The sequence below is a fragment of the Notamacropus eugenii genome, chromosome 3, assembly GCF_028372415.1.
Source record: "Notamacropus eugenii isolate mMacEug1 chromosome 3, mMacEug1.pri_v2, whole genome shotgun sequence".
Lineage (NCBI taxonomy): Eukaryota > Metazoa > Chordata > Mammalia > Diprotodontia > Macropodidae > Notamacropus > Notamacropus eugenii.
Genome location: NC_092874.1, coordinates 460,875,964 through 460,903,873, shown reverse-complemented (window position 1 = coordinate 460,903,873; position 27,910 = coordinate 460,875,964). Strand labels below are relative to the sequence as shown.

The following is a 27,910-nucleotide window of genomic DNA, read 5'->3' as shown; positions in this document are numbered from 1 at the left end:
ACTGAGGCTACTTCCTGGTTCTGTGAATTGAATTGAACTGAATTGAATTGAAAGAAATATGTTTCTGTGCCTGACTCCTAGGAGGTCATTTCTCTCCGAAGCCTTTCGTAATGACTGACATTAGAGATAGCTGACAGACCCCCAGAGACAAGTCAAGATCAGTTTTAATTTTAAGAACGTCACAGTGCTCTTGGAAGAAGCGAGTCCAAATTTGTCTTCAGCATTGATGAGTGTCCCCACAGCATAAAAATGAGCCCAAGCACAATGGGCTTTGATGAGCTTAGATTAAGAGAGTGGAAAACTATGTGAGTGGGCTTAAAGACTTGCGGGGTGGAAGGGTTAATATTAGAGCAGGGAGGAGATTGAGAAGTCATGTGACTCCTGGGGGACCTCTAATTTTATAGATGAGAAAATGGGAGCTCAGAGTCCGAACTAGAATTCAGGTCTGTTCCCTAGCCCGATGATCTTTCCTCAAGGTCACTCTAAAACATATTTTCTTCCATTCCCCACAATTGGGACCTTTTCACTGTGTCTCTTTCACTATGTCTTTCTGTCTCCTCTCTCTTCTTATATCTCCTTTTCTCCTTCTCCCTCTTCCCCTCCTCCTTCACTTTCTCTCTCTTTCTTTCCCTCTCTCTCTCTCTAGATCTTTCTCTGTGTATCTCTGTCTCTCTGTCTCTCTCTGTCTCTCTGTCTCTGTCTCTGTCTCTCTCTCTCTCTGTCTCTCTCTGTCTGTCTCTCTCTCTCTTTCTCTCTCTCTCTCTCTCTGTCTCTCTCTCTGTCTCTCTGTCTCTGTCTCTCTCTCTCTCTCTCTCTCTCTCTCTCTCTCTCTCTCTCTCTCTCTCTCTCTCTCTCTCTCTCTCTCTCTCTCTCCCCCTCTGCCTCTCACTATCTCCCAATCACTCTCTTTTGATACTTGTTATATTTGTTATTTGTTATAATTTTTTATTATTTATTTGTTACAAAGTAGGTGCATAAAGCATCTACTTTAGTCAAGGTACAATATGGGTGTTAATTAGACAATTTGGCCCCATTGACCAAGGTCAATCTCTTGTCAATGATTCAGACAATGGTGTGTAAGCTGGCACAGTGCTATTCTGTTGAAGGTTACCTCGCAAAATGACTCCATTATGCACAATTTGTTGACAGTCTAACCCACGTTCAGTTGGTAATAATAATATTAATGAGACAAAGGGAAGTAGTGAATAAAGAGCCTTGGAGTCAAGAAGACCTGGGTTCAAGTTCTGCCTTTGGCACATACTGGCTGTATGACGCTAAGGAAATCACTTAACTTCTCAGTGCCTCTAGACAACTCTACAGCCATAAAACAAAGCTCCCATGACAATAATTAATAGCGGATCCAATTAAAATAATAATAATAGTGACTTATCATCATATCTTAAGAGACCGTGACAGCATTGACAAAATGCTGAATCTGGAGACAGAAAGACCTAAGTGGAATCCCACCTTTGTCGGATCATGGAAAAGTCATTTAACTTCTTTGGACCTCAGGCTATTTTTGAAGATTCTTAGACTGGGTGCCATTGGTGGAGAAAGTTCCAATAGCTACAGAACCCCAGATCTTCACCATGTTGGCACCATGGCTGTCCATGCAATCAGCATGGATTACATGGAGTTGTTTCCTGATTCCCTAACCCTCCCTACTTTTTCATTCTCTAATCTCCCTTTACAAATTTAGTTGAATTTCCTTGTGCATTTACCTATCTGTGTACAAGTCGTTTTCCCTCAGGAAATGGAAGTTCCTGTTGGTTCAGTGCCCGGTACAGTAATATACATTGTAGGCAATAAATAAATGCTCATTTAATTTAATTGACTCTAGATGGAGTATTCACAAAGCACCTCAACATAATTGTTTACATGTTTCCCCCACTTGATTATGAGCTCCTTGAGGGCAGGAACTGGTTTTGGCTTTTCTTTGTCTCACTGGGGTTTAGCACAGTGCTTAGCACATAGTAAGTGCTTAATAAAAGCTTGTTGACTGACTGACTGATGGATAATAGTAGGAGACAGAGATGAGCAATATTATTCCCATCTTACAGATGAAAACACTGAGACCCACAGAGTTCAATAATTTGCCCAAGACCACACAGGTAGCGGCTGGCAGAACTGATGCCACGTCCAGGGTTCATCTTACTTTGTGGTCTAGCTTCAAATTCCATGACCACCATGACATTCTCCACATGACCCATTCACTTAGGCTATCAAAGCATCAGTTTTCTTTTCTATAAAATGGAGATAAAATTACGTATGTTACCAAAATCATAGGGCTCTCAGGAGGAGCAAAGACTATATATGAAATGCCTCATAACCCTGAAGTGCTTTCTAAACATTAAAAAATGATGATGGTTATTCAGATGAGGGACTGTTTCATTTTGCACATGGTATATAGAGAGTAGTTGGACAGGTTACAATTTCCCTTTCTTTCCATTTTTTAGATATCCATTTTTTGTTATTTCATCCAAGTAGGGAACACTAGGTATGGAAATTTCCCATTGATGTGGATCATTAAGAGACCCATATTTTGTTGTCTTAGAGAATTGCCTAGAGCAAATACTCAAGTCCCTAGCCCATGATCACATAGCTTGTATGTGTCAGAGGAAGCACCTGAATCCAGTTCATCCTGAATCCCAGGCTAGTCTTTTGACCTCTCTACCAGGCTTCCTGTCTGTTGTCTCTATCTCTTTTCATAAAGTATGATGGTTCAGTAGATCATAAAAAGATAAAACCACAAGCCATAATTCAGGTTCAGATGTCTTAGGAAGCTCCATGCTATTTTGTAGGTCTCATTCCCTGTGAACTACTCATAATAAGCTCACTCTATTAGCATTAGCAGCTGCTTTGGCACATCTGCTCTGTTAAAATGCTACTGTCGCACATCCCAGGATGACTGAAACTCTAGGATGAAAACTGAGTTCCTGGACGGAGCTGCTGGGCCACTAACCATGACTGACGTGGAGCTGTGAATAAAAACAGGCTTCTGTTGCCTTTTCCTGAAAGTTTCTTGATCCTTTCCTGAGCAATAATTTGATGTAGAAGAAAAAATTCTTGGCAGAATTGGGAAGAAATCTAAGTTCTAATTCTGATTCCACCATTAGCTAGTTATGGAAGTTTTCTGACATGACTCTTTTGGTCAGTTTCCTCACCACTGAATGAAGAACTTACTGAACGATGAGATTATCTCACTTCCCCCTCCAACTTTGACATCTTACCATTTCATGCTATTTTTGTTTATAAAAGTCTTTTTAGGATTAAAGGTTTAGAGCTGGAAGCATCTACTTCCTGGGGGATATTAGAGTAGTTAACCTTTATAATCTCATTTTCCTCCTCTGAAAGGGGAAGGTAAACAAGGTGAATAAACAATTTATTGCTCCTCCTGGATCACCATTGTGTTGGCTGTGTCTCTTGCACTTTAAGTGGAATAAAAGGCTCATAGTATTAAAGTAGCTGTATTAAAAATGACAATTAAAAATGACAAAATAATAATTATTATTAAGAACTACATACATCTTTATTCTGTAATGTTTGCAAAGTGTTTTTACCTGTTTTATCTATTAATCTTCACAACAAACCTTTTAGTTACATGCCATTATTGCCCCCATTTTATGGGTGAAGAAACTGAGTCTCAAAGGAAAAGTGGCTTCTTCTGGTCACATAGCTCCTAAACATCTGAGGCAGGGTTTGAACCCAGGTCTTCCTGAGTCCAAATCTAGCACTATTCACTGCATCCAGTCGCCTAATTATCACATATACCAAACCTAAATGGACAATTTCTTAATGAATAATGATAAAACATACTTGATACTAAAGATATGTTGAACCAAAAATCATATTTATTTTATGATTTAAAAGACACTTCAATTTCAGGATCTTATGGTACATCAGAGTTTTCACAGAATCACAGAAAATCAAGTAGGAAGGGACCTCAGAGGCCATCTTGTCAACCCCTACAAAAACACAAATTCCTTTAGGGCAGTGTGGTTCAGTAAATGAGTATTAGTTCTGGAGTCAAAGAATCTGTGTTCAATTCCTGCCTTGGACATTTGATACTTGTGTCACATTCACAAAGTCCCTAAGCCTCTTTGGTCTCAGTTTTCTCATCTGTAAAATGAGATCATTGAGCTAAATGACACTTTGAGGTCCCTTCTAGATCTATGATCCTGTGATCCCTCTAAAATAGGGATTCACTTTTTAACCTATTTTGTGTCAAGGACTCTGCTGGCCATCAAGTGAAATCATTAGACCATTTATCAGTGTATTTTTTTTCAAATTTGTAATTGGAAGAAATATTGTTTCTTAATTAGAGATTACTGAAAATAAAGATCTATTTTTTTTTCCTAAGTTCAAGAACCTCTTAGAATCTATCCACTGACCTCTTGGGTCCATGGATGTCAGGCTAGGAATATCAGTTCTAAAACACAATCTCAAATGGTCAGTCTTTTCTTAAAGATCTTTCAGGCAAAGAAATGCAAGCCCTCCCGAAGTAGACCCGTCTACTTTGCCTCCCTCAAATTATCACATAGATTTGCCTTGTATCAAATTGAAGTTGCTGTTATGAAATGTCCACTCATTGAGCTTAGATTTGCCCAGTAGGGTTAAGTAGCACAATCAATCATCCACATGGTAGCCCTTCTTGTACTTGAATAATGTATTCAATAATGTATTCATTTTCCAAACATGTATCAGTGTTAATTGTTGACATTGTGCTTGATATGAGAAACATACAGAGACTTTTTAAAAAGTAGCTTCAAGGACTTATCTAAGAGAGAAGTTTCAGTATAGAAATCTCAGCGTTGTCCAATCACTGTAGAAGCATGGATACATTGAGTTCCAGGTAATACTAACAAGATTGAGTCCAAGTGCAACTGGCCAGTCTAGAGAGACCATTGTGTTTGGTGGGTTTGTTTGTATGGTTGGTTATCTGATTAATTAGGCATGAATAGGCATGTCACATCCATCCAGAACCATTCACCAAATTTGATCACAGTCTTTGAGGATCTAGAACCAAGAAGAGTCTGCCTCTTGATTAATTCTACTAGTAAAAATTAATTGCAATATTTGCTCTTCTTGCAACAGTGCAAACTGTCCTTTGGCTATCTCAGTAAATAAGACTAAAAATGCTCTACCATTAGCATGTGCCACAATTTGGATGTTTAGATCATTTGAGTGAAAAACATTAAGTTATAACATTAGATCATTTACTTTGAGTCATCTGAAATAATTTCTGCTCATTTTCAAAGTTTAACTCTCTCTCTCTCTCTCTCTCTCTCTCTCTCTCTCTCTCTCTCTCTCTCTCTCTCTCTCTCTCTCTGTCTCTCTCTCTCCCTCTGTCTCTGTCTCTGTCTCTCTCTCTCTTTCTCTCCCTCTCTCTCTCTCTCTCTGTCTCTCTGTCTCTCTCTCTCTGTCTCTGTCTCTCTCTCTCTCTCTCTCTCTCTCTCTCTCTCTCTCTCTCTCTCTCTCTCTCTTTCATTCTCTCCTCAGCTTTTTGCAATCTTTGCATTTGCAACATGTGGTGGCTATTCTGGCGCACTGAGGTTGAGCGTGGATTGTGCCAACAAAACCGAAAGTGACCTCAGCATCGACATAGATTTTGCCTATCCTTTCAGGTAACTTCACATGCTTTTTTTCTAACAACTTGCTCTCCTCTTTCTGTATGTTAAATCTAAATAAAATCAGAAGTTCCATGTTTGCATGAGGATTCCCTTGGGGATAAATCTAAATCTAGGGAATATTAAAACACAAAGAATGAGTTTAGTGTTCCCCACCAAAATTGAAGAGGTCTTTACTTTTCATAGGATCTAGACATAAAACGAGAAGAAACCTCTGGGGTCATGTAGTCCAACCACCATCATTTTATAAACAAGGAAACTGTGGATTAGCTAGTGTCATACAGGCAAAAAGTTGCAGATCCAGAATCTAAATTCAGGTTCTCTGACTCCAAATCTTCTGGTTTTTTTCCATTGTGCTATGAAGAGATAATACTTAATGCCCACAAGGGATCATATCAGAAACAGTTACAGAAGAGACTGACCAGTTAAGATTTAAAGGTCAATTTGTTGATGAGTATACATACATTAATTCTGTTATTCTGGCCCCCACAAGATTGGAAGGCCAACAGGAACATGGAAAACCTAAGAAGTTGCAGCACTAGACTATAACTATTTATCTGGTACTTTCAGTACCAAGGAAGATGCAATTATTCAATTTAGTCCTCTTCCAATGTGGGGGTAAAAGTTCAAAAGACCAGATAATCAATGCCCAGTTTTCACATTCCTAATATTCTCCTCACAAAACCAGTCAGATCACAGAATCATAGAGTTGAAAGAGGCCTCAGAAGTCATCTAGCCCAACCTCCTTATTTTATGGATGAGAAAAGTGAAGCCCAAAGAGTTTAAATGTGTTACCCAGGTCACATAAGTAGTTAAGATTTTAATCAGTCAATGCTCTTTGGACTACACCATGCCATGCCCTAGCCTTATTAGAAAACATAGATAATCAATCCTAATCTATAACCATGATAGTAATCTTCTTAAAATCTTCTGTTTACCCTTTCGGAAGTGTTCATCTTTGTAGGAGAAATTTTTTCTGCCTCATTTCCTGACCATAATAATTGGGTGTCTCAAGTACTGGCCATTTATTGGACATAACTAAGTACTCTCTTCTCCATTTTGGAACAATTTGGAACACCAACTTCCCAAGATTTTGAAATGCTGATGAATTTGTTCCATGAGTATTAGTCTGAAGAACATTTTTTTTACTATAAACAGTTCCCATTTCTTTTATTATAATTATGACTGGATTTTCTTTTGTTTTTTTTTACTTTGAAAAGTCTTGCGATTTTGTTCTTGGCATGACTCTCAAAACTGAGTTGCCACCAGTTATAACTCATCCAATTCAAAACAGTTTTTTTTTCAAAAATACTTATTACAGATGAACTAGACAGCAAAATATTAGCAATCTAAATCATTTAAAAGCTATTTTTTCCCTAAAACATTAAAAGTTAATACCACTGACATTAATTCTGATCTTAAAACCTAAATCAGAGTTTTTATTCATCAGCTTCTGACAACTTAGTTTTTTGCATACCAAAGAAGACAATAAAATTTGCTGCCTAGTCATCCAAACAAAGCAATTAGTCTGTAAGTGACATACTCAAGGAAGCTATTTAATAGGTTAACAGGCAAATACGTCAGAACATTCAATGATGATACTTTAGGAAATTCTAAAGAGTTATGAGGTGTGTGTTGATTCTTCTACCAACAATGCCAGCAGTGTACAGCAGAGTCAAACTTGTAACCCACAAAACTCCCAACTGTGGCTGAATGAGATTAAAATATAATTGGGAAAGGTTTAACAATACAAATAAAAATACAGCGCAACATAGACAATGTGAGTTTGTGATTTCCTAAGTCAATATGCAATCCATAGCAATCTATTTCTCTCTGGGTATGACGTCACTGATGTACAGACTTCTATGGCTAAAATAAGAAGAACTAAGTTGTAAAGGAAAGCTATTCCTAACAATAAAGGAACTGAGATGCAATAATGTTCCATTTTTGCCAGTTATCTAGGAAACTTGCTATCTTGTCATTTGGCAACTTTATTAAGGAGATAAAATCAGGAGTTTGCAATAGATATTCAATGCCTGTTTAATATATAATGTTATTATGTTTCTTACAATGCTTGAGTGTTCTGTTTGATCATTGGAAAATTCCAACTCCATGCTATCACTAGGAGTTTACTCACTTGACTGACCAGTGCTGTACTAATAAGCATATGATAAAAGGATTAGGTGAACCGCGTCAGCAAAGGGGTCAAAGATCATGTTTGAAAGTACCCCATGGCTATTTCTCAGCCATCAGGAGGATCTTAAGAACTCTGTTCCATAGTGACCACTGGTACAGAGCTCATTGGCCTGAATAATACCTGGAGTTGAATTCTAAAAGATCCAAAACAGATTGAATCTACAAAGGCAAGCATTGAAACAGGAGTTTCAATGAATAAATGAACAGAAAACATTCATTAAGGGCTTATTATGGTCCAAGAATTGGGGATATAAATACAGAATTGAGTCTGGGACCTCTTCACAAGAGTTTTTAGCTGAAGATTGTCCAAAAGAGAGAATATCATCCCATAGGATCAGAGATTTAGAGCTACAAGAATCCTCCAAACCAATGAATTCAATCCCTCTCATTTTACAGATTAGGAAACTGCAGCACAGAAAGGTTCAATGCCTTGCCCATTATCACATAGGTAGTAAGCATGTGAGGCAGGATCTGAAACCAAGCTGCCCGACTCTAAATCCAGTATGATGTGAATTTCACTTACTATCATCTATGAGGTAAATCCTGATCATTACCTAACATCAAGTGAAAACTTCTGTGTATAAATACATGGGGGTGGGGGATATGTTTATCATAAATTTGGCATAAATTCTATACGTGTATATATGTGAGTGGACAGCTAAATAAATAGCTATAGGTGTATGCTTGTATGTTTGTGTGTGCAGAGAGACAGAGACAGAGACAAAGGCAGACAGATAGACAGAGAGAAAGAGAGAGAGAGAGAGAGAGAGAGAAGGACTCATAGAGCCCTAAAGTCACCTAACCTGATGGTACATGATAACAACATGCTAATATGTGCTATGGACTGTTATTGCATGCTCAATATGTATACAGAATATTTCTCTCTCTCTCGTGTGTGTGTGTGTGTTGACACAGAGACAGAAAGAAACAGAGATAGAGAGAGAATTTGACTGACTAATAAATTCTTTGAGAAACAGCATGGTGTAGTCAATAGAGAATTGACCTTGGAGCCAGAAAGATTGATACAATAATGACTGACTTAGCATGATGGATGCTATTTCAGGGGAATCAAGGTCTCTCTAAGTATTCCATTTGGTTCTCATGGCTTTTCCTATCTCTTTTAGTCCCACTATGTGTTCATGCCTTCATGGGTATTTTAATCACTATTCTGCTGAGACCAAGACCACTGTTCCCTCACTACCTTGAATCAGCCCCACACAGAGAATGCTAACTGATAAGCATGCCCTGCAGGTGGGTGGGCAAAGGACAGGATGGCATGAACTGCTGCTGATTATTTAAGAATGACTGACCTTCAGCAAGTGTCAAGGTTTTGTCATTGAGAATGAATAAGTTTGTTGATGCTTGTCCTTCATGCTCAAAGAAGACCAAAATGACACCATGGTATCAGAGCCAACGTACAGTGTGTCTGGCTGGTGCTGATCAGTCCAATGTAAACTCAGAAGGTTCTGTCACAGGTTGAGCACAAATAGTCCATATTAGAATGAGTAAGTTAGACAGTCCTTCTGATAACTGCCAACTCCCTCAACTTGGTTTGTAATTTTCTCACTTTTAGTTGGCAGGCAGAATGGGTATAAGTGGGCAATAAAAAAGAAAGGTACAGTGTTTTCTCTACTTCATTGCTGCCAAGACTGATGGAAATAGTATTTCATTCCTGAGATATGTAGCTTATGAAATCACTCAAAATGGCATAAAATACAGGTTTGGAGAGTGTGTGGCAGATGATCTCCCAATGGCTTCTTTATGATTCAAGTAAGATCATGCATTAAAGGTTTTTGTAAGCATAAGTCACAATATAAATACAATCCATTATTGTTAACATCTCTTGGGGATTGATTTTCAAGATATGGAGTAAATAATTTCCTCTTTGTGTGCCTCAACTTATTTCTTTGTAAAAGAAAGGGATGTGATAACATGATTTCTGAGGTAGCTTCCAACTCCAAACCTATACTGCCTATGAGTATCAAATCTTCACAGGAATTGCATCTGAGAGGGTCTGTATTCATGGATGACCACCAAAGCTCATGATGGTAGAGATGGTGCCATCATTATTGTTTTGAGGATGGCATGGTCCATGTTTTCAAAATGACTGCCTCTCACTAAAATTATATGATGAATTACAGAGTTATAAGTCAGTTTTATAAGCTGCCTCAATGATTATCTATTGCAACCAACACCTAAACCAAAATCCCTTTAATAACATCCCTAACAAATAGCATCTAGCATCTACTGGAATTCCTTGAGTGAAGGGGAATTCATGTAATGGCCTATTTTACTACTGAATAACTCCGATCCCAAGTTTCTTTCTTGCAATGTTAATTAGACCAGAAAGTCAACCCTCTTTATGAATTTTAGACATTTTCCTAATTGGGGACTCTGAACTCTGATCTGGTTGTGTCAATAGCGTTTCTTTTGCTATAAATACTGTAAAAAGTGAAGAAAGGGACTTACAGGACCTGAGGCCCATTATATAATCCCCAGACTAAATGAAAACCATTTTTCTATAACAAGTTGTCCCTGATTAGTCTCCACAGAGGGGGAAGCAAGAGTAAATGAGTAGAGGCAGTCAACACTACCTTCCACAGAGACGCCCCCGGCAATAAAGTTGGTTACAGATGTTTCCTAGAAATTCTCATTGTTCCTGATTCCACTATGCCAGCTTGATTGTTTCATCCATATAAATTTCTCATCTCACTAGGTGTTGTAATTGTTAAAAATAATCATGAGTTGTATAACGACAACACAAAGCTATTGTTTCTGATAAATTTCCATTAGATACGCAGCATAGTGCAATAGAAAGAGAACTGTTCCTGGAGAACAGAGAGCCTGGGTTCAGATCCCAAATATGAATTTTGTACAAATATAACCTTGGAAAAAGGTTATATTTTTTTCTCTGTGAACCTCAGGGTGTTTTTTTTTTATTTTAAACTGTTAAAATAGGTTGGATTAACTTATCTCTAAGAGCACTTCCTCTTCTAAGTCCTGTGAATATGAGAATTGGACCTCAGGCAGCAGCAGGAAGAGAAGCTAACGGACCTTGAGATTAGAGAAATCTTATAGGAGGATTGCAGGAAATAATATTGAGACTCAGAGGTCAGATAAAGCATCAAAAGTGAAAGAATTCCCCAGCTAGAAATAGGAGGATATTCAGTAGGCAAGCAAAGCATGCTAAAAGAGTCTGGCAGTGGGATATAGGCAGGAATCTGTTCATTTCTGGCAAGCAAGTGACATTGGAGTGTTCTGAAAGAAATACAGGGCCTCATCCATGGGGCATTACGTTGAGGAAACCTCTGAGAGGAGTGGAGTGAGGATGATAGTACCTCAGCTCTAGAGAAATCAAGACAATGGTCAAGCAATGAAGACAAGACTCCAGATTATAGAGACAAGGTGAAAGCCCAGATCCTGAAACTGGGGTTTAATATCAATATGGAACCAAGAGCATCAAGTCAGATCTTTCTGGCTGACTTGAGGTTGAAATAGCTATGGTGCCACAGGTCCTTGTATTTTCCCTGGAGGTTCAGGGTTGGGAGTAGAATGCCCCTGAGTTAGGGTCAGAGTTGAATGTTCAATAGATCAAGTGACAATTAAGTGACCTAAACTGTAGAAATCAGAATGAATCAGAAGGTAAGGAGACTGAAAGATCCTTACGGTGACAAATAGCATAGATCAGTGATCTCATCTTTTAAAATATAAAGGACCCCTATTTAATGTTTTTATAAGTTTCATGAACTTTCTCACATGGTAGTAGCTAGAATAATAGCTAACATTTTTATATCACTTTAATGTTCACAAGCTTATTATGACTATTGCCTCGCTGAATTTTCACAGTCCTATTAGTTGGATGCTATAAGTATTCCCATTTTATAGATGAGGGGGAAAGGAAGGGAAAGGAAAGGAACAATCATTTATATAGCACCTACTATGGGCAAGTACTACAAATATTCTCTTATTGGATGAGGAAAATTAGTCTGGGAGGGGTTACTTCACTTACTCAGGTAGGAAATCTCTATGTCAGGATTCAAATTCAGGTCTTCTTGTCTCTAGCTCAAGCCTTGTATTCCTTTATGTCATCAAGTTGACTCATTATGCCCTTAGTATCTCTTGATTGTGAAAATTCATGATGACAAAAAATTGTGAATTTTGTAATGTTCATGAATGGCTTTGTATTCAGTCGTAACGAGCAGTACCTTTTTTCTTTCTAGATTTATTGATGTAGGGATGTATTGATGTAGGCATTCACCTAATATTGCAAATGGGTGCCTCTATCTGAAACTTATAGTTTTCATTGCCTGGAGTCCTGGAGGGTCAGGTGACCTTCCCTTGGTCTCACATTTAGTATGAGTCAGAACTAAGACTTGAACCCAGGTCTTCCTGATTCTAAAGCTACCTCTCTATCCATTATGGGAAAAAAAAAAAAACTAGGCTTATTTGTGTAAATGGGACAGGAACTTCTCTGTGATGGCAGGAAGTCCAGCAGATGGGGCTCTCCTTCCTCCAGTATTTAGCCAAAGAATATTTATATAATAGGGTCATCATTGAAGTTGAAAGGTTCAAATGGAGTCATGAGACTCAGAGGATACAGGAAGTCACTGAGAAGCAGAAGGCAGATACAGTGCTATGCAATGGCAAGCCGGATGGATTGGAAGTCAGAGAACATAAGTTCAGATATATACCGTGAGGCTAACTACCTGTCTGACTTTCAGCAAATCGTTCGATGTCTCTGGGACCCAGATTCTTCATCTGTAAAAATGAGGTAGTTGCACTAATTGATAGCTAAGTTCTCTTTTAGTGCTAAGTCTAATATCCATGCAAAGGGAAATCCCTAACTCTAAATCAGAAAAGAGTCTGGTCTAGAGAGCCTTTGTGAAGAGGGTAGAGGAAATGTCTCACAATAGCTCCCTGAGTGATCCTTTAGGTTGAGTGATAAGGCAGCAGACAAAAAGCCTAGTAAATGTGATGCATGGACCCCAGGCACATAGTTCATAGGTGATCTCTGAAAGAACTCAATCCAAGAGAACAAGAAAAATTGAGATAGTAAAGAATCAGTGGGTGGAAGCCAAGAAGCCTGAGGTAAGCAGACATGTTGGTATTTTGGTGGCAAATGGGACAGAGAAAGAGCTTTGGTGTTTGACAGTAAAAGAGGCAGAAAGGAGTCAACAGGCAAGTTGGAGCTAGAGCTGAATGTGATTGATATAGGAGGTGGAGCCTTCAGAGAAGGCAAGTAGGGCCATGCACGACTGTTCCAGTGGTGAATTAAGACAGCCCTCTCTACTGTACCTCTATCGAGTGTCTTAAAAGTATGAGTTTGGGCCCCAATCCATGCTCCCTGCCTACTCAAATTTTGCTCCCTTTTCCCCACTAGCATGGGAGTTGGGATGAGAGAAGAAGGAGAAACTGTTCTACAGTGATTTTTGAAGAGTTCTGAATACTTTGAAAAGAAATCATAATGTAGTATTTAGAGAGCTGGTTTTGGAGTCAAGATGATGAGGACCTCAAAAAATTCAAATCTCTCTTTCTCTCTCTCTCTCTGTTTCTGTCTCTGCCTCTGTGTGTCTCCGTCAGTCTCTCTGTCTCTGTTCCTATGTCTCTGTCTCTCTTTCTTTGCCTCTGGCTCTCTCTGGCTCTCTCCTTTCCTCCCTCTGACTGGAAACATCATAGTCTCTCAATGGATTCTTGTATGTAATAATTTTGTCACCTCACTGTCTTCATCATCTTCATCTATACGGGTTCCAAATTCTCCATACCCTTCCTAAAATGTGGTGTCTAAAACTGATCACAAAACTCTAGACATGGCCAGACCAACCTAGAAAGCGTACTATCAAATGTCTTTAGGAAATAGCTACAAATGATACTCAGCTAACTGGTTAAGCTAATTAACACGAAGATCAAATGAGATTATATTTGTAAAGCACTCAGCACAGTGCCTGCACATAGTAGGTGCTGATAGATGCTTATTCTCTTTCTTTCCTTCATCTACAAAATGTAGGAAAATTGGATTAAATGACCTTTTAGGTTCCTTATGGAACTAGAATTAATGATCCTTTGAACATCTTTGATAGCATTGATTCAGGAAAAATTGATTCAGAGGGAAAAGCTCTGACCCTGAAATCAAAAGACCTGAGTTCAAATTCCACCTCTGACACTTGCTACCTGTGTGACTTTAGGCAAATTACTCAATGTGTCAATGCTTCAGTTTCCTTGTTTGTAAAAGGAAGAGGTTGAGGTGGATGAACTTTGAGGTCCCTCTCAACTTTAGATCTATGAACCAATTACTCAGTTATTGAATGTTTTATTAGGGTGAACTTTCCTGTCAATCCCTTCCCCAACCCACTCCAACCATTTGTATGTTTGCAGTCATTTTTATCTAACAGCTCACTCCACTTCTAAACTGTACATTTGAGTATTTATGCTTTATGACTATTCTTTGTGACAAACCTTAAGAGTACCTAGGATTTCTCTGTCTCTGTCTTTCTGTCTCTCTCTTTCTCACACACACACATACACACACACATGCATGTGCACATGCACACAGAGTGAAGGAAGGAAAGCAATAACACACAGAGGTCCAATAACTCTAGCTAGGCCACACAGCAAGCTCCCAGTCAGATTAGGACTTGACCCAAGGGCTCTGGAATCCCAATCCTATGCTTATCCCACTGAGCCCCATGGTGTCTAATTAGAGGAAAATTAGGATAATTGCCACTAATGACTAGGAAACCCATTATAGATGATTGAAATTAGTGAATTAGTGAGCAGCCAAACAATGTGATACTAATATTAAGAATACGGCACCAAGATAACTTCACAACACTGACTTCTTCAAAATCTTCACAAATGTCAAAAACGAATAATAGCTCCTACACTTAACAGACATTCATTTTTCAGAATCCCAGAATCTGAGAAACTCAGCGGCCATCTAGTTCAACCCATACCCCCAGAACAATCTCTACTAAAACCCACCAGACAAGTGCTCATCCAGCTTTTAGCTTGAAAAAAGAGAGGAAGCCTACCCCCTTCAAGGAAGGGAAGCCTGCCACGTATCTGGGCTACCCATTTCACTTTGGAGCTGCTCTAATTGTTAGGAAGTATCTCCTTACATTAAGGCTAATTTTTTTATCTTTGTAGCTTCAACCCTTTGCTCATTATTCTTCACTTTATTGTCAAACAAGTCTAATCCCTCTTTCATATGATAGCCCTTCAAATAGTTGAAAATAGCTATCCCTCCCTTGAGTGCTTCTTCCCCAGAATAAAAAAAATCCTATTCCCCTAAAGCAATGCCCATATGGCCAGATTCTCCATCCTTGGTTGCTCTCCTCTGAATGATTTCTGTCTTATCATTGTACTTCTTAAATTACGTTATTTACAACTGACCACAACATGCCAGATGGATTCCACCTGGATTTATCACATTTTTTGGAGGAGCTATCATATCCTTTTTCCTAGAATATATGCTTATCTTAACATAGTCCAAAATCACATTAATTTTTTTTTGCTATCTTGTCGCACTGATGTTTTATAATGAGTTTGAAGTCTTCTGAAACCCACAATCTTTTTTAGAAAAGTACTGTCTAATCATGTCTCCCCTGTCTTGTGCCTGTGAGCATATCATCTTACCTTTGTATATGCCATTGATTCAAGTTGCTAAACAGCACAGAGCCAAGAACAGATCCCTAAAGCACTGTGTTGGAGACTTCTCACCATACTGATATTAAAGTCAATAAAAACTCATCTTTGAGTCCAGCCATCTGACCAATTTGGATTCCATCTGGTTTATAATATAATTCACACCTCTCGTCTTGTCCACAAGAAGATATGTTATCAATTTCTTTGCTAAACTCTAAGCAAACAATAGGTAAGCATTCTCTTCATCCACCAGTTTCGCCTTCCTGTCTAAAAAGGACATAAGGTGAGCGTGGCACAGCTGGCTCATGATTAAATCATGCTGAGTCTCTATAATGAATAATTACTTTTCCAGACATTCACTCTCCCTTTAATGATCAGTTCCAAAATTTTCCCAAGAATTAAACCTAAATTAACTGGCCTTTGTCTCTTCTCATTTTCTGAAAAATTGCCTTCTCCAAGGTGGTGGTTCTTCTTCCACTTTCCAGTTTTTCAATTACCACTGACAGTGATTCTACCATGACATCTGCCAGGTTTTTTTATTATTATTATCAGAGTTGTTGTTCATCTCAGCCAGAAAAACTGACCTAAGGCAATGAGGTGCTGCTTTACTATCTTCTTAATTATCTCAAGTAGAACAATTCCCTATAAACTTTTTCTGTTCTGTCGTTGCCAGTGCAAAGGTCATTCTCCTTAGCAAAGAAATGGAAGGGAAGTACTTAGTGAGCTATTCTGATTGCATCTGTCCCAATCAGAGGTCCTCTCCCTCCTCTGAACCTCCTTTCCTCCCAAAGTAACTTTCAGAATCTCTTTTTAATCCTCTTAGCTTCCATCACCAGACTCATGATTCTGAGCCTTAGACCTTCGAACACTATTTTAGAAGACTGCCAGTCTGTTATGTTGAACTTCCATTGCCCACTCACTTCCACTTTCTGAACATTTCTTTTTATAAAATCTGAGTTAGCTAAATTGAGTCATCTACTATCGTTCTGGCCCTCCCTCCCTCCCCATTCTTTACCTGCAATAGCACTCTCAGTTGGACCAGAGATCATGCCTCTCTCCTGTGGTAAGGAAACCTACTCTCCTTTGCAACTTTGCCCTCAGGCTAAGCTTAACTGATGAGGGAGTGAACAAAAAAATCACCTAGCAGGTGAAACTTCTACCAGATCATGTTTCATATCCATCCACACCAGATCCCTGGGGACATCTTACCATCTGCCCTATGGATATCCTCTCATACTTTCTACTTCTCTCCATTCAGTACTGCCATTGCAGTGAAAAGGTCTAGACCAAACCACAGAACAAATTCTGTTCAGTTTAGATTCAGTCAAAGGGCTGCACTTGAGGACCTAGAGTGCCACATGTGGGCTCAAAGCCACAGGTTTCCCACCCCTGGAGACAATCCACTGTCCCATAACCTCATCTACCATTCCTGTGACTCCCAAACCAAAACTATTTTCCTGTCCATCAATCACATATAGAGCCATCTCCCTAGTTTGTATAGAAGCCTCTTGAAAGCAAAGACTATCACTTTTGAGATTGTATCCTTGGCATAGATTAAAAGCATTTGCTTCTTTTTAAAATTCATTCACTCAATAGTTATTAAATGCTTTCTCTTTGAAAGACACTATGCTAAGCGATCAGTGGAAATAGGCAGCAGAAAAGGAGCTCACTTGTAAATCCCAGGTCTTCCTCCTTAAAAAAATTGCAAAAACAACTAGGGTAAATAGAAAGCAACTAGGACTTCCTTCATCCATTGGACCAAAATTAAGCAAATGCTGGTAAAGCTTCTACTTCTTCAACAGTTAGAAACAATTGAGTTCAGTCCCTTGTAGGTACAATTAATTAGTAAAATAGGAAGTTACCCAAATGCTGCTTCCACCCTATGACTCCCCTTAGCTGCCTCATGCCAGACCTGTTCTTCCCTGACCTGATGCCTTACATGAAGGTGGCCTACCCAGCAGGAGTGTCTTGATTTCACAAGGTTTGCCCCCATAGAGGCTGAGGTCTGCTCCTGCAGAAGCCAACGTCCCAAGGTCTCTTCCTCCCTGTTAGGGGACTTTGTGTCTTTCTAGGCTCATTTTGTGATTTTTCTAGAATTACCAATTTTTTCTCTGGTAGTTTCCATCAGCTAATTACCAGAAATACATTCTCAATGACCTCCGGCATCAATAAATTGCTTACAAAAATTGGGAAGTAACTTTTCTATGGCCATGTTACTGTTCACTGCAAAGATTCAATATGCTATTTACAAAGTAATCTTTGTGAATTTTCTGCATCCCCTCTTCCCATCAGGCAGTGAAAACAAAAGCTTACATCAGCATGAACAAATTTTATTTTTGCATTTAGAGTTAGCACTCTCCTTAATGAAGTCCTCAGCAAGGAAATGAAGGAGCTCCTCAGCATGAAGCATGTGCTCTGAGGAATGATGGAGGGTTATAGCCTCCTTCTGCAGATAGATTGAAAAACAACCACAACAAGGCCCAAGTGCATAAATGTTCTGTTTAGAACAAAGCGTGCTGCATTAGAAATAAATGTAAGGACCTTATGTTGGGCAAGACTAAATGAAAATGGGGTGTGAATTGTTTTCTAGCTCTGGTTCATCACAAGTGCCCAGATGACTGTGTTCTATAATTTTAAAAATCACTTCAATTTTCAACAGCGTCTGTAGCCAAATCATTGGTGTGTTCTCATGCATTTTCCATAATGCTTTCTGGAAGAGAAACAGAAGGCAGAACCAAACAAACAAGCAAAAATAAACAAAAAGTCCATTCAGCCTTTCTCTTAAAGTCTTACTCATGAACAGGAGTCTTCACTGACTTGGGGACTTTTGATTTCCTACCCCTGTGGGCATACCTCCAATGCTTTCCCCAGCAATCAGTGGGCATTGGGGTTAACAACTCATGCCTGAAAAATTGCCTTGCTAAATGGTCTGCTGGACAGCTCCACTTGAATGTCCCATAGGCACCTGAAATTTGATTGAGTCAGCTTGGAGTTAGGAAGACCTGAGTTTAAGTCCCATCCTATTTTATGATTTGCTTTGTGACCCTGGACAAATCACTTAACATATCTTCACCTGTTTCCCTATCTATAAAGTGGGGATGATAACAATACTTCCCTCACAAGACTGCAGTGCAATTCAAATTAGATAATGTATGTAAAACATTGTGCAGACTTTAAAATACTAAATCAATATTAGCTCTTGTTACTCATATTCAAAATACAGTTGATGTCGTTTGGATTGGGTTCTCTCTGAGGTCCCTCCCAATTCTTAGAGAGTAGTTCTGGGAAAGAAAGAAATCATGACTCCTTAGAGGATTCCAAATGGTTTTGAAGAACAAGACATATATTTTAAGGAAGGCACATTCCATTTTTCTGTATTTTCATCTCTACTACTCTTGATCAAGTCCACCAATGCTATCGTGAAATATTAAAGTTAGACAATAAAGCATGAATTTTTTATTTTGTGGGAGTTGGAGGTTTATTTTCTTTCTCCCATGCTAACTGTTGCTTTACCAGTCAACTGTGTCAAAATGGCACTTCTCAAACCGTTAGTGTTGGAGCTTTCAGCCCTTGTTTTACAAATGAGCTCCAAAGAGCTCAAGATACTATCCAGAAGCCAGGAATTTTCAGAAGAGGGAATATTGATGCTGAAAAGGGAAAATATCTCAATTAGCCTCTGGACAATAATCATAATTGCATATGAACCTGTGATTTTATCAATGTAGAAAACTCTCAGTAAGGAAATTTCCTCTGCCGATCCAGGTGGACAACCTGCTGATCATTTATCTTCTAGCAAGTTACCTGGAGAACTGAGGAATTAAGTAATTTGCCCCTGGTTACAGAGATAAAATGTGTCAGGGGTAGGATTTGAACCTAGGACTTCTCAGATATCAGGTTAGCCTATTCTCTCGTAAACCAAGCTATCTCTTTGTCAACAATAATGCATGCACTAAGGTTTATAAGGCACTTTACTTCTATTATTTCCTTTTAGCCTCTTAACAATCCTACAATATCATTATTCTCATTTTACAGATAAGGAAACTGAGGTTCAAAGAGGTAAGGGAGTTCATCTATGGTCACACAGGTAGTAAGTGACAGCATCCAGGTCTCCTAACCTCATGTTGAGCGTCTTCTCCACTGTCACACAGGTTACATTCTCAAGTGGCAGAGCTGGGCCCCAGAACTAGGACTTCTGACCCTGAAATCCACTGCTGTTTCCATTATGGAAATGAATGTGTATTATTGGGACAAGGATAGCAATTAGGACTTCATTCCTACCCAGATAGTCCTGCAGGGTGGTGTCATAACTAGAGTCTGTCTCTAAAACATTTCTTATATCAGCTTCTCTTCTTCTCTTGAGCAATACAATAGTCCCCTGGTTGTTTGCCCTGCATCTAGCCTCTCCTCCCCTAATTCATCCTCCATATAGTTGACAATGGAATATCCCTAAAGTTACTTAACTCTGTTTGCCTCAGTTTCCTCATCTGTAAAATGAGCTGGAGAAGAAAATGTCAAACCAGTATCTTTGCCAAGAAAACCCCAAATGAGGTCATGAAGAGTGGGACATGACTAAAAACATGATGGAACGTCATTCTTTCCTACCCTGCCCATTAGAATATATGTTCTTTGAAGGCAAGAACCACTTCATTTCTGTATCCTCAATGTCTAGCTATGGAAATGAATGTGAGCCCTTATTATTGACTTCAGTGTGAAATGATCACCATCTAAACTCTTGGGTGGACCTATTTAATGACACGTCTTTCTCAGAGAACTTTTTTTTTGCCTTCCTCGAGAATGCTTTTTATATTTTTCTGTGCATCCCCATGAAGGTACCTAGTGCCTCCAGGTCTTTATTTCTGTACATTAAGAAATCCCATAGCATTTTTTCCCCCAGCATACATTAGAACCACTGGAACAGAGTTTGACACCTCAGCTTTTCCTGATTCAGGGGAGCTGCATAAATGTGGGAGACAGAATTGCTGAAGCTTCAAGGGGTCATGGGAAAGGCCTGAGGCAGCTGATGAAAGATAACTGCTTATTTTCCTATTGGCATTTATCCATGCCTAGACAGTGCAAACAGAAAGCATTCATTTTCATCAAGCACACTGCTTCAAACTAGACTTTCATATCCTTCTCAAATGTTCCACAAAAATCTCCATCTTTCCAGCAGCTCCTGCATTTGTCCCAACTTGGGCAGCAGCCAACTGCCCACAGTCCCTCTAACATGACATTGCATCGAACAAATGTAATACACCTCCCCCAACCACCACAAATAACAGGATCATAATTTAGACATGGGTGGGAACTTTCCATTCGTCTCATCAAACTCCCCTCATTTTACAGATGAGAAAACTCAGGTCCAGAGAAGTGATTGACAGGCTTCTATCACTTGTGTAACCTTCCAAGCAAGTCGTTTAAACCTCTCTGCACCTCAACTTCCTCATCAGTAAATTGGATTAGTCAATCAGCAAGCATTTACTAAACACTGAGAGGCAATCTCAGAGGGATCTTTTGTAACATTTTTGTGAAATAAGAATTTCTTAGACTATAAGGAACTTAAGAGCAGGGACTTATTTTTCTTTGCATCTCCCACAAGACTAAGCAGAGTGGTCTGTTCACAGCAAACATTTAATATCTTTGGCTAAATTTTGAATGAATAAACAAAACTTTCCTGAGTTCATGGCCCCCAATTTCCATAATACTATGTTAGATAGTTATAGAGTAAAGTAAATAGAACACAGACCTGATGCCCTGAACTTTATGATAAAAAATCAGACTTGGAAAAGACTCAAGTAAATTATATCATTCTGAGAGAATTTAAGGATGAAATGTGAAGGATGATTAAAAAAAAGACCCTTCAAAAGTAGAAAAGGTCCATGAAAATATCCATCAGAAAGCATTTTCTTCATCAAAGAAAGTGAAATGTCATGTTTGGAATCCCTGAATAAAGATTTTAAAATGATACTAAGAAAAATAGCGGGCAACTAGATGGCTGTGGGATAGAGCATTGGGCCTGGAGTCTGGAAGACTCACCTTCTTGAGTTCAAATCTGACCTTAGACACTTATTGGTGTGTGACTCTGATCAAGTTGCTTAACCCTGCTTGCCTCAGCGTCATCATCTGTAAAATGAGCTGGAGAAGGAAATGGTAAATCATCCCATCATTTTTGCCAAGTAAACCCCAAATGGAGTCATGAAGGTTGGACATGACTGATCAACAGCAAGGAAAATATGAGAATAGCTAGATTAAATCAAATGATTACAGAGTTCTAAGATAGCATACAAGGTAAGAATGTTGGAAGATTGAGTCTCGGTATGTTTGAAAGAAAGGATGGAAATTATGAACTTTCTTGCTTGTTCTAAGAATTAATCCTATGAACTTTCAGTGCAGCTGGGTCTCCCATCCATGTGGTTCAGCAAGTCCATTGGTACCCAGTCACAGAGAAGCTGGAAGAAGAAATGAAGTTCTCATGCAAAGCCCCTAGGCTCTTACTAGAGTTTTTCCCATATAGCTACACTCTCATCATATATTAACAGATGCAGATATGTCTCACTTGCAAAAGCAAATCAAACAAAGGGATAGAGGCTTCCTGATGACTTAATATGAATCCTTACTAACTAAGTCGTCTGACAAGTTTGCTGCCCTTTGTCCTGATTTCTCAAAAATTCTCTGCTCATGCTCCTCAAAGGAGTCGCACATGAATACGCATTCATTTCCACTGAAGGACAGGCCAGAATCAAAGGGAAGGAAATAAGCATTTATTAAGAGTTTACAATGTGCTAGACACTGCCTTATGTGCAAAGGGGCAGTTCCATTTATATATTCCCATACAGACAGAGGGACTTTAAATCTCCACCTCCCCCATCTTTTCCACTCTGACATGGGTTCCAGAATAGTCAAGAGAGGCAAGAGGAATCCGAATTATATAAAGATTTCAGATCATAATAACGGTCTTACTCAGCACTTGTGCAGCCCTTTATATCTTCAAAGCGCGTCCCAGATATTATCTAATTAAGAAAAGTGATGAGGACAATGACAAGAGTGGGAGATTTAATCTAGAAGTCATGAGGGGGCTCTCAGCAGCCAAGGAGGAAGATGAAAGCATCCAAGAGAGAGTAAGGAGATGAAGATAAGAAAGGAAAAGAAAGATGAGGAACTAAATAAACTTGCTGAGGCTTGGAGGCTAAAAAACAAACCTACAAAACAAGTGGAAATGGGGAGGAGGGGGAGAAAATGTCTGGAAAAGGATAAGGATAATAAGAAAGAAAAACTAGAAAATTCAGCCTGTGGCATCCAGAACATATCAATATAATTAATAATCTTCAGAAATAAGACACTGTGGATACTTCTGAAATAACAAAAAAGGACAAGCCTTCTAATATATTGAGTACATCTTCTAGCAAGTATTTATTTATGAAAAATATGGATCCAAACCCCACAAAGTGAGAAGATATAGTTGGCTTGCATTCTGAGTAAATAGATTATCCTCACTGATGAAATCAGTGAAAGGAGGCACAGAGATTTTTTTTCAAATTAGGGGGAGATTCAGAATGCAAGGATTTGTGTTATTCCTAAAGCTTTAAGAATGGTATCTACCACTCAGAATTACAAAAGACATCTATCTTTGACAGAGTGGACATATTAAAAAATAAATCACAGTGTTACAAGGAGATTCCTTGGAGAGCTTCTCAGAACATGACCCATGACCCCACACAGATGCACTGAGAAAATGCACACATAGGAGGTTCTGAAAGGAGCAAACTTTTGACCTTCCCATGGACCTCGTACTGGGCAGTGATTCAACTGAATCCCAATGTTAATGGTCAGATTTTTAAAATGCTCATTTATAGGCATTCTACTCACCTTGATGAATTGAACCTCTGATGATGCTTTTCCCGACAGAGCTCAGCTAGCTTCTGACCTAAAGAAAGAACAATTATGCCAATTTAATAGGATTCAGGGCAAGTTCCCTTAAAAGACTTCCCTGGGTACAGAGTAAACTTCCTCCATCTAGATAAATTAGAAACACTATTTGCTAGAGACTGATTTGCTTGAGTTCTCTTTCTCTAAGCATTCCAGAGGGATATTGATCAGATCAGTTTATTTGATGTATAGAAAAATACCAAGGACTGGAGTTACAAGATGACACATTATGTGGAGATCTCTTCGACTTACTTCATTCTCTAAGATGAGCTCTGGTGACTAATTATTACAGGATGTATGGATTAGCAATATTTTTCTACCACTTACTACCTAAAGGAGATATCATACAGAGTTAGAACAGGAAGAGACCTTAAAGGTGATCTGGTCTAGCCCTCACATTTTACAGATTAGGAAATAAAGGCTGAATACATTAAGTGACTCACTCAAGGTCACCCTGGTAGAATCTGAACTGAAGTCCTCTAATCTAATACTGTTAAACATCCATATGTATTTGGGTCTTTCGAAAATATTCATGGATATAATCAGTTATTAAGCACTTATCAATGTCTACTTCATGGCAATAGGCCATCCTACATATTAGGGATACAGATGCAAAAGTGAAATGGTGACTGCCTTCAAAGAGCTTACATTGTAGCAGGGGAAGACAATATGTTCAGAGATAAATAGATAAAGGAAAATATACATGAAATAAAACCAAAGTTAACACTTTTTTATTACATTGTTACATTATTCCAAATACAGATTATAATTATAATTATAAATCTGATTCAGTGGAAAGAGTTTTAAGGGAGGGTGGGTGAAAAGGGAATGAGCATTTATTAAGCTCCAACTATATGCCAGACATTTTGCTAAGCACTTCTACTAATGCTATCTCAGTTGATCCTCTCAACAACCCTGTATCATTATCCCTATTTTACAGTTGAGGAAATTGAGACAAATAGGTGAAGTGACTTTCCCTGGGTTACAGCTAGTAAAAAAAAAGCTGTATTTGAACTCATGCTCCTGACTCCAGGCCCCTCGTTCTATTCACTGTGCTACCAGCTACTCCCAGAGGGAAATCAGAAATCTGGACTCTGTCTTCCAAAAAGAAGAGCAAAGCAGTATTCTTGCAGCATTGGGGTACCAAAAAACATGGAATGCATTACCAAGCTAAATATGTTACTTTCAGACTAAATAAATCCAAAGAAAGGCAAGAAGCATGATGAAAGGCTTTGGGTGACCTATACAATGATCTGTTGAAGGGACAAAGGATGTTTACATTATAGAGAAAATTAATGAGGACCATATCACTGTCTTCCAGTGTTTTAAGAGCTATATATTGGGAGTAGGATTAGACTTGGGTTGGGATTCTGAGGACAGAACTGGGAGCAGTGAGTGAAAGTTACAATAAGGATGATTTAGGCATGAGGTTGGAAAAAGAAAAAAATGACTTCCCAACAATGAGAGCTATCCAAAAGTAGAAGTGAATTCCATTGAAGATGGTGGGTACCCACTCATCACAGATCTTCAGTTTGAGGCTATAGGGCTCTGTAGCAAATGTACTATAGGAGGGACTCTTGTTCAGGTACAAGTTGGTTACTAGATGCTCTCTGGAGTCCTTTCTTATTCTGGGATTCTGGGACATTGTCATGTTTCAAAGAACTCACAAGTTCATTTATGTGGGTGCTGCTTTCACCCACACATATAGCACTCATCTCTGACTTGGTGGATTCTTTTAGAAGTTCCTATGATTTTATATATGTGTGTATAAATAATATGTATGTATGTTTATGTATATATACATGTGTATATGTGTGTATATATGTGTTTACACATGCAAACATATATATATACATATATATGTGGGGGAGAGCTAGGTAGTGTAGTGGATAGAGTGCTGTCCCTGGAGTCAGTAAAAAATGAGTTCAAATTCAGCCTCAGGCATTTATTAACTGTGTAAGCATGGGCAAGACAATTAGCTCCATTTGCCTCAGTTTCCTCATCTGTAAAATGAGCTGGAGAAGGAAATGACAAACCACTCCAATTTTGAGAAGGAAACCCCAAATGGGGTCGCAAAGAGTCATGCACAGCTAAGTGACTAAACAATGAAAAAATACATTTACATACATATGTATATTTATACACACACACCTATGTACACATGTACAGAAAGGTGGAAAATATATAGATATCACCTGACAGCCTCACCGTTGATTTGTCTTTTCAAACAGCTATATTCATCCTTAGACAAGAGACAGACAGCTTGTCACCAAGCTTCTACTGCTATATCAGGAGTCTTTCCATCTTGAAAGTAAATGTAACTGATTTAAAGTACTCTGCCTTACTGTCTTGGATGATCTGACCCATGCCCCCATTAGCTTAGATGACTGGGAGCTTGAGGCAGATGAAAGAATGTGGGCAGGCTACTTACTTTCAAAATCCATCACAGGTCTTTTCTCCAGCAACAAGAACACTTAGCAGGAAAACCAAATGTAAGGCTCTCCAAGAATTCACATGCAAAACCAAGACTGGAATTTTCCTTTCATCTAATTTTTTCCTGGGTGCACTCATCTATTCACTGATAGCCCTTGCTTGTGACATAGTTATCCAGGCCCAAGATAACATCATCTTCCTTTCTAAAAGCTATTTAGATGTGGATGCTGATGAGAAAAAGCCCACCTTCAAGACAAGACAAAGAGTTCTTCGACTCCCCTTTGCAAGGCTGCTATCATGACATCTAAGCTCCCATGTCACCCCTCTTCTTGCCCAAGTTCTTTCTGTAACTATAAAACTCCATGTGTTGTAGAAACTCTAGCTCAATTTTGAAAGAAAAAAATGAAGCATAAACTAATGTTTGCATGTCATTTTTCCAAAATAATAACACAGCACCCAAAAGCCTTGAGTCTGTGTGCTTGAAATGAAGAGATAATTGTGTTGCTAAAACGTCACAATTAAGTGTCCTGAAGAATTCTCCTGCTGAACCACACACAGTGGGATGTAGCCTTCCACTCACATCCAAGAGCTTTCATTTTCAGTTTTTGCTCTAGTTAGAAAAGCAGAATACAATGAGTGAATCTACCCACAAATGGCAAAATATAAGCATGAAAAGTATTATTGAAGATGGAAGAAAGAAGCATCATGGATTACAGCTTGAGTTATAAAAGGAGTAACCCATTCTTTTTTTCTATTTTAGGTCATACATGCACAATCATATTAAACATATGTCCACATTAGTGATGTTGCAAAAGACATTAAAAGGTAAAAAAAAAACTTGAGAAAGGAGAAACAACCCAAAAAAGAAAATTGTATGCTTCAATCTTCGTTTGGACTACATAGTTCTTTCTCTGGGTGTAGATAGAGTTTTCTATCATGAGTCTTTTGGAGTTGTCTTAGGTCCCTGCATTGTTGAGAAGAGTTAAGCCCATCAAAGTTGGTCATGAAGCAATGTTACTGTTACTGCGTACAACATTCTCCTGGCTCTGCTCATTTCACTCAGCATGAGTTCATAGAAGTCTTTCCAGGTTTTTCTGAAGTCCACCTGCTCATCATTTCTTATAGAATGATAGTATTCCATTACATTCATATACCACACTTGATCAGCCATTTTCCAGTTGATCAGCAGCCCTTAATTTCCATTTCTTGGCCACAAGCTGCTACAAATACTTTTGGATGTGTGGGTCCTTTAACCATTTTTATGATCTCTTTGGAATATACATTTTTATAGCCCTTTGGGCATAGTTCCAAATTGTTTTCCAGAATGGTTGGACCATCCACCAACAATGCATTAGTGTTCCAGTTTTCCCATATCTTCTCCAACATTTATCATTTTCCTGTTTTTTATGTTAGCCAATCTGATAGGTGTGATGTGACCTCTCTGAATTGTTTTAATTTTCATTTCTCTAATCAATAATGATTTAGAGCATTCTTATGTGACTACAGATAGCTTTAATTTCTTCATCTGAAAACTTCCTGTTTATATCCTTTGACCATTTAGAAACTTGGGGATGACTTGTATTCTTCTAAATTTCACTCAATTCTTTATATATTTTTAAAATGAGGCCTTTATCAGAGACACTCTCTGTAAAAATTGTTTTCCAGCTTTCTGTTTCCCTTCTGATCTTGGTTGCATTTGTTTTGTTTGTGAAAAAAAAACTTTTTAATTTAATGAAATCAAAATTATCCATTTTTTCATTTCATAATGTTCTCTATGTTCTCTGTCTCTTGTTTGGGCACAAATTCTTCCATTCTCCATAGATCTGACAGGCAAACTATTCCTTGCTCTTCTAATTTGCTTATAGCATCACCCTTTATATCTAAATCATGTACCTATTTTGACTTTCTCTTGGTATAAAGATGTTGGGCTATGCCTTTTTTCTGCCACACTGTTTTCCAGTTTTCTCAGCAGTTTTGTCAAACAGTGAGTTCTTATCCCAGAAGTTGGAGTTTTGGGGTTTATCAAACATCAGATTAGTATAGACATTGATTACTGTGTCTTGTGTACCTAACCTATTCCACTGATCCAC

General features: G+C 38.5%; 1 protein-coding gene across 1 annotated transcript in view; it reads left to right on the top strand.

The window, feature by feature from the left end:
* The window catches only part of SYNPR (synaptoporin), a 186,933-nt gene that overhangs the window by 47,306 nt on the left and 111,717 nt on the right, over positions 1-27,910 (top strand). The window contains exon 2 of the mRNA XM_072598783.1: positions 5,500-5,624. Within this exon, the coding sequence (XP_072454884.1) occupies positions 5,500-5,624 (125 nt within the window). The remainder of the gene's footprint in view (positions 1-5,499; positions 5,625-27,910) is intronic.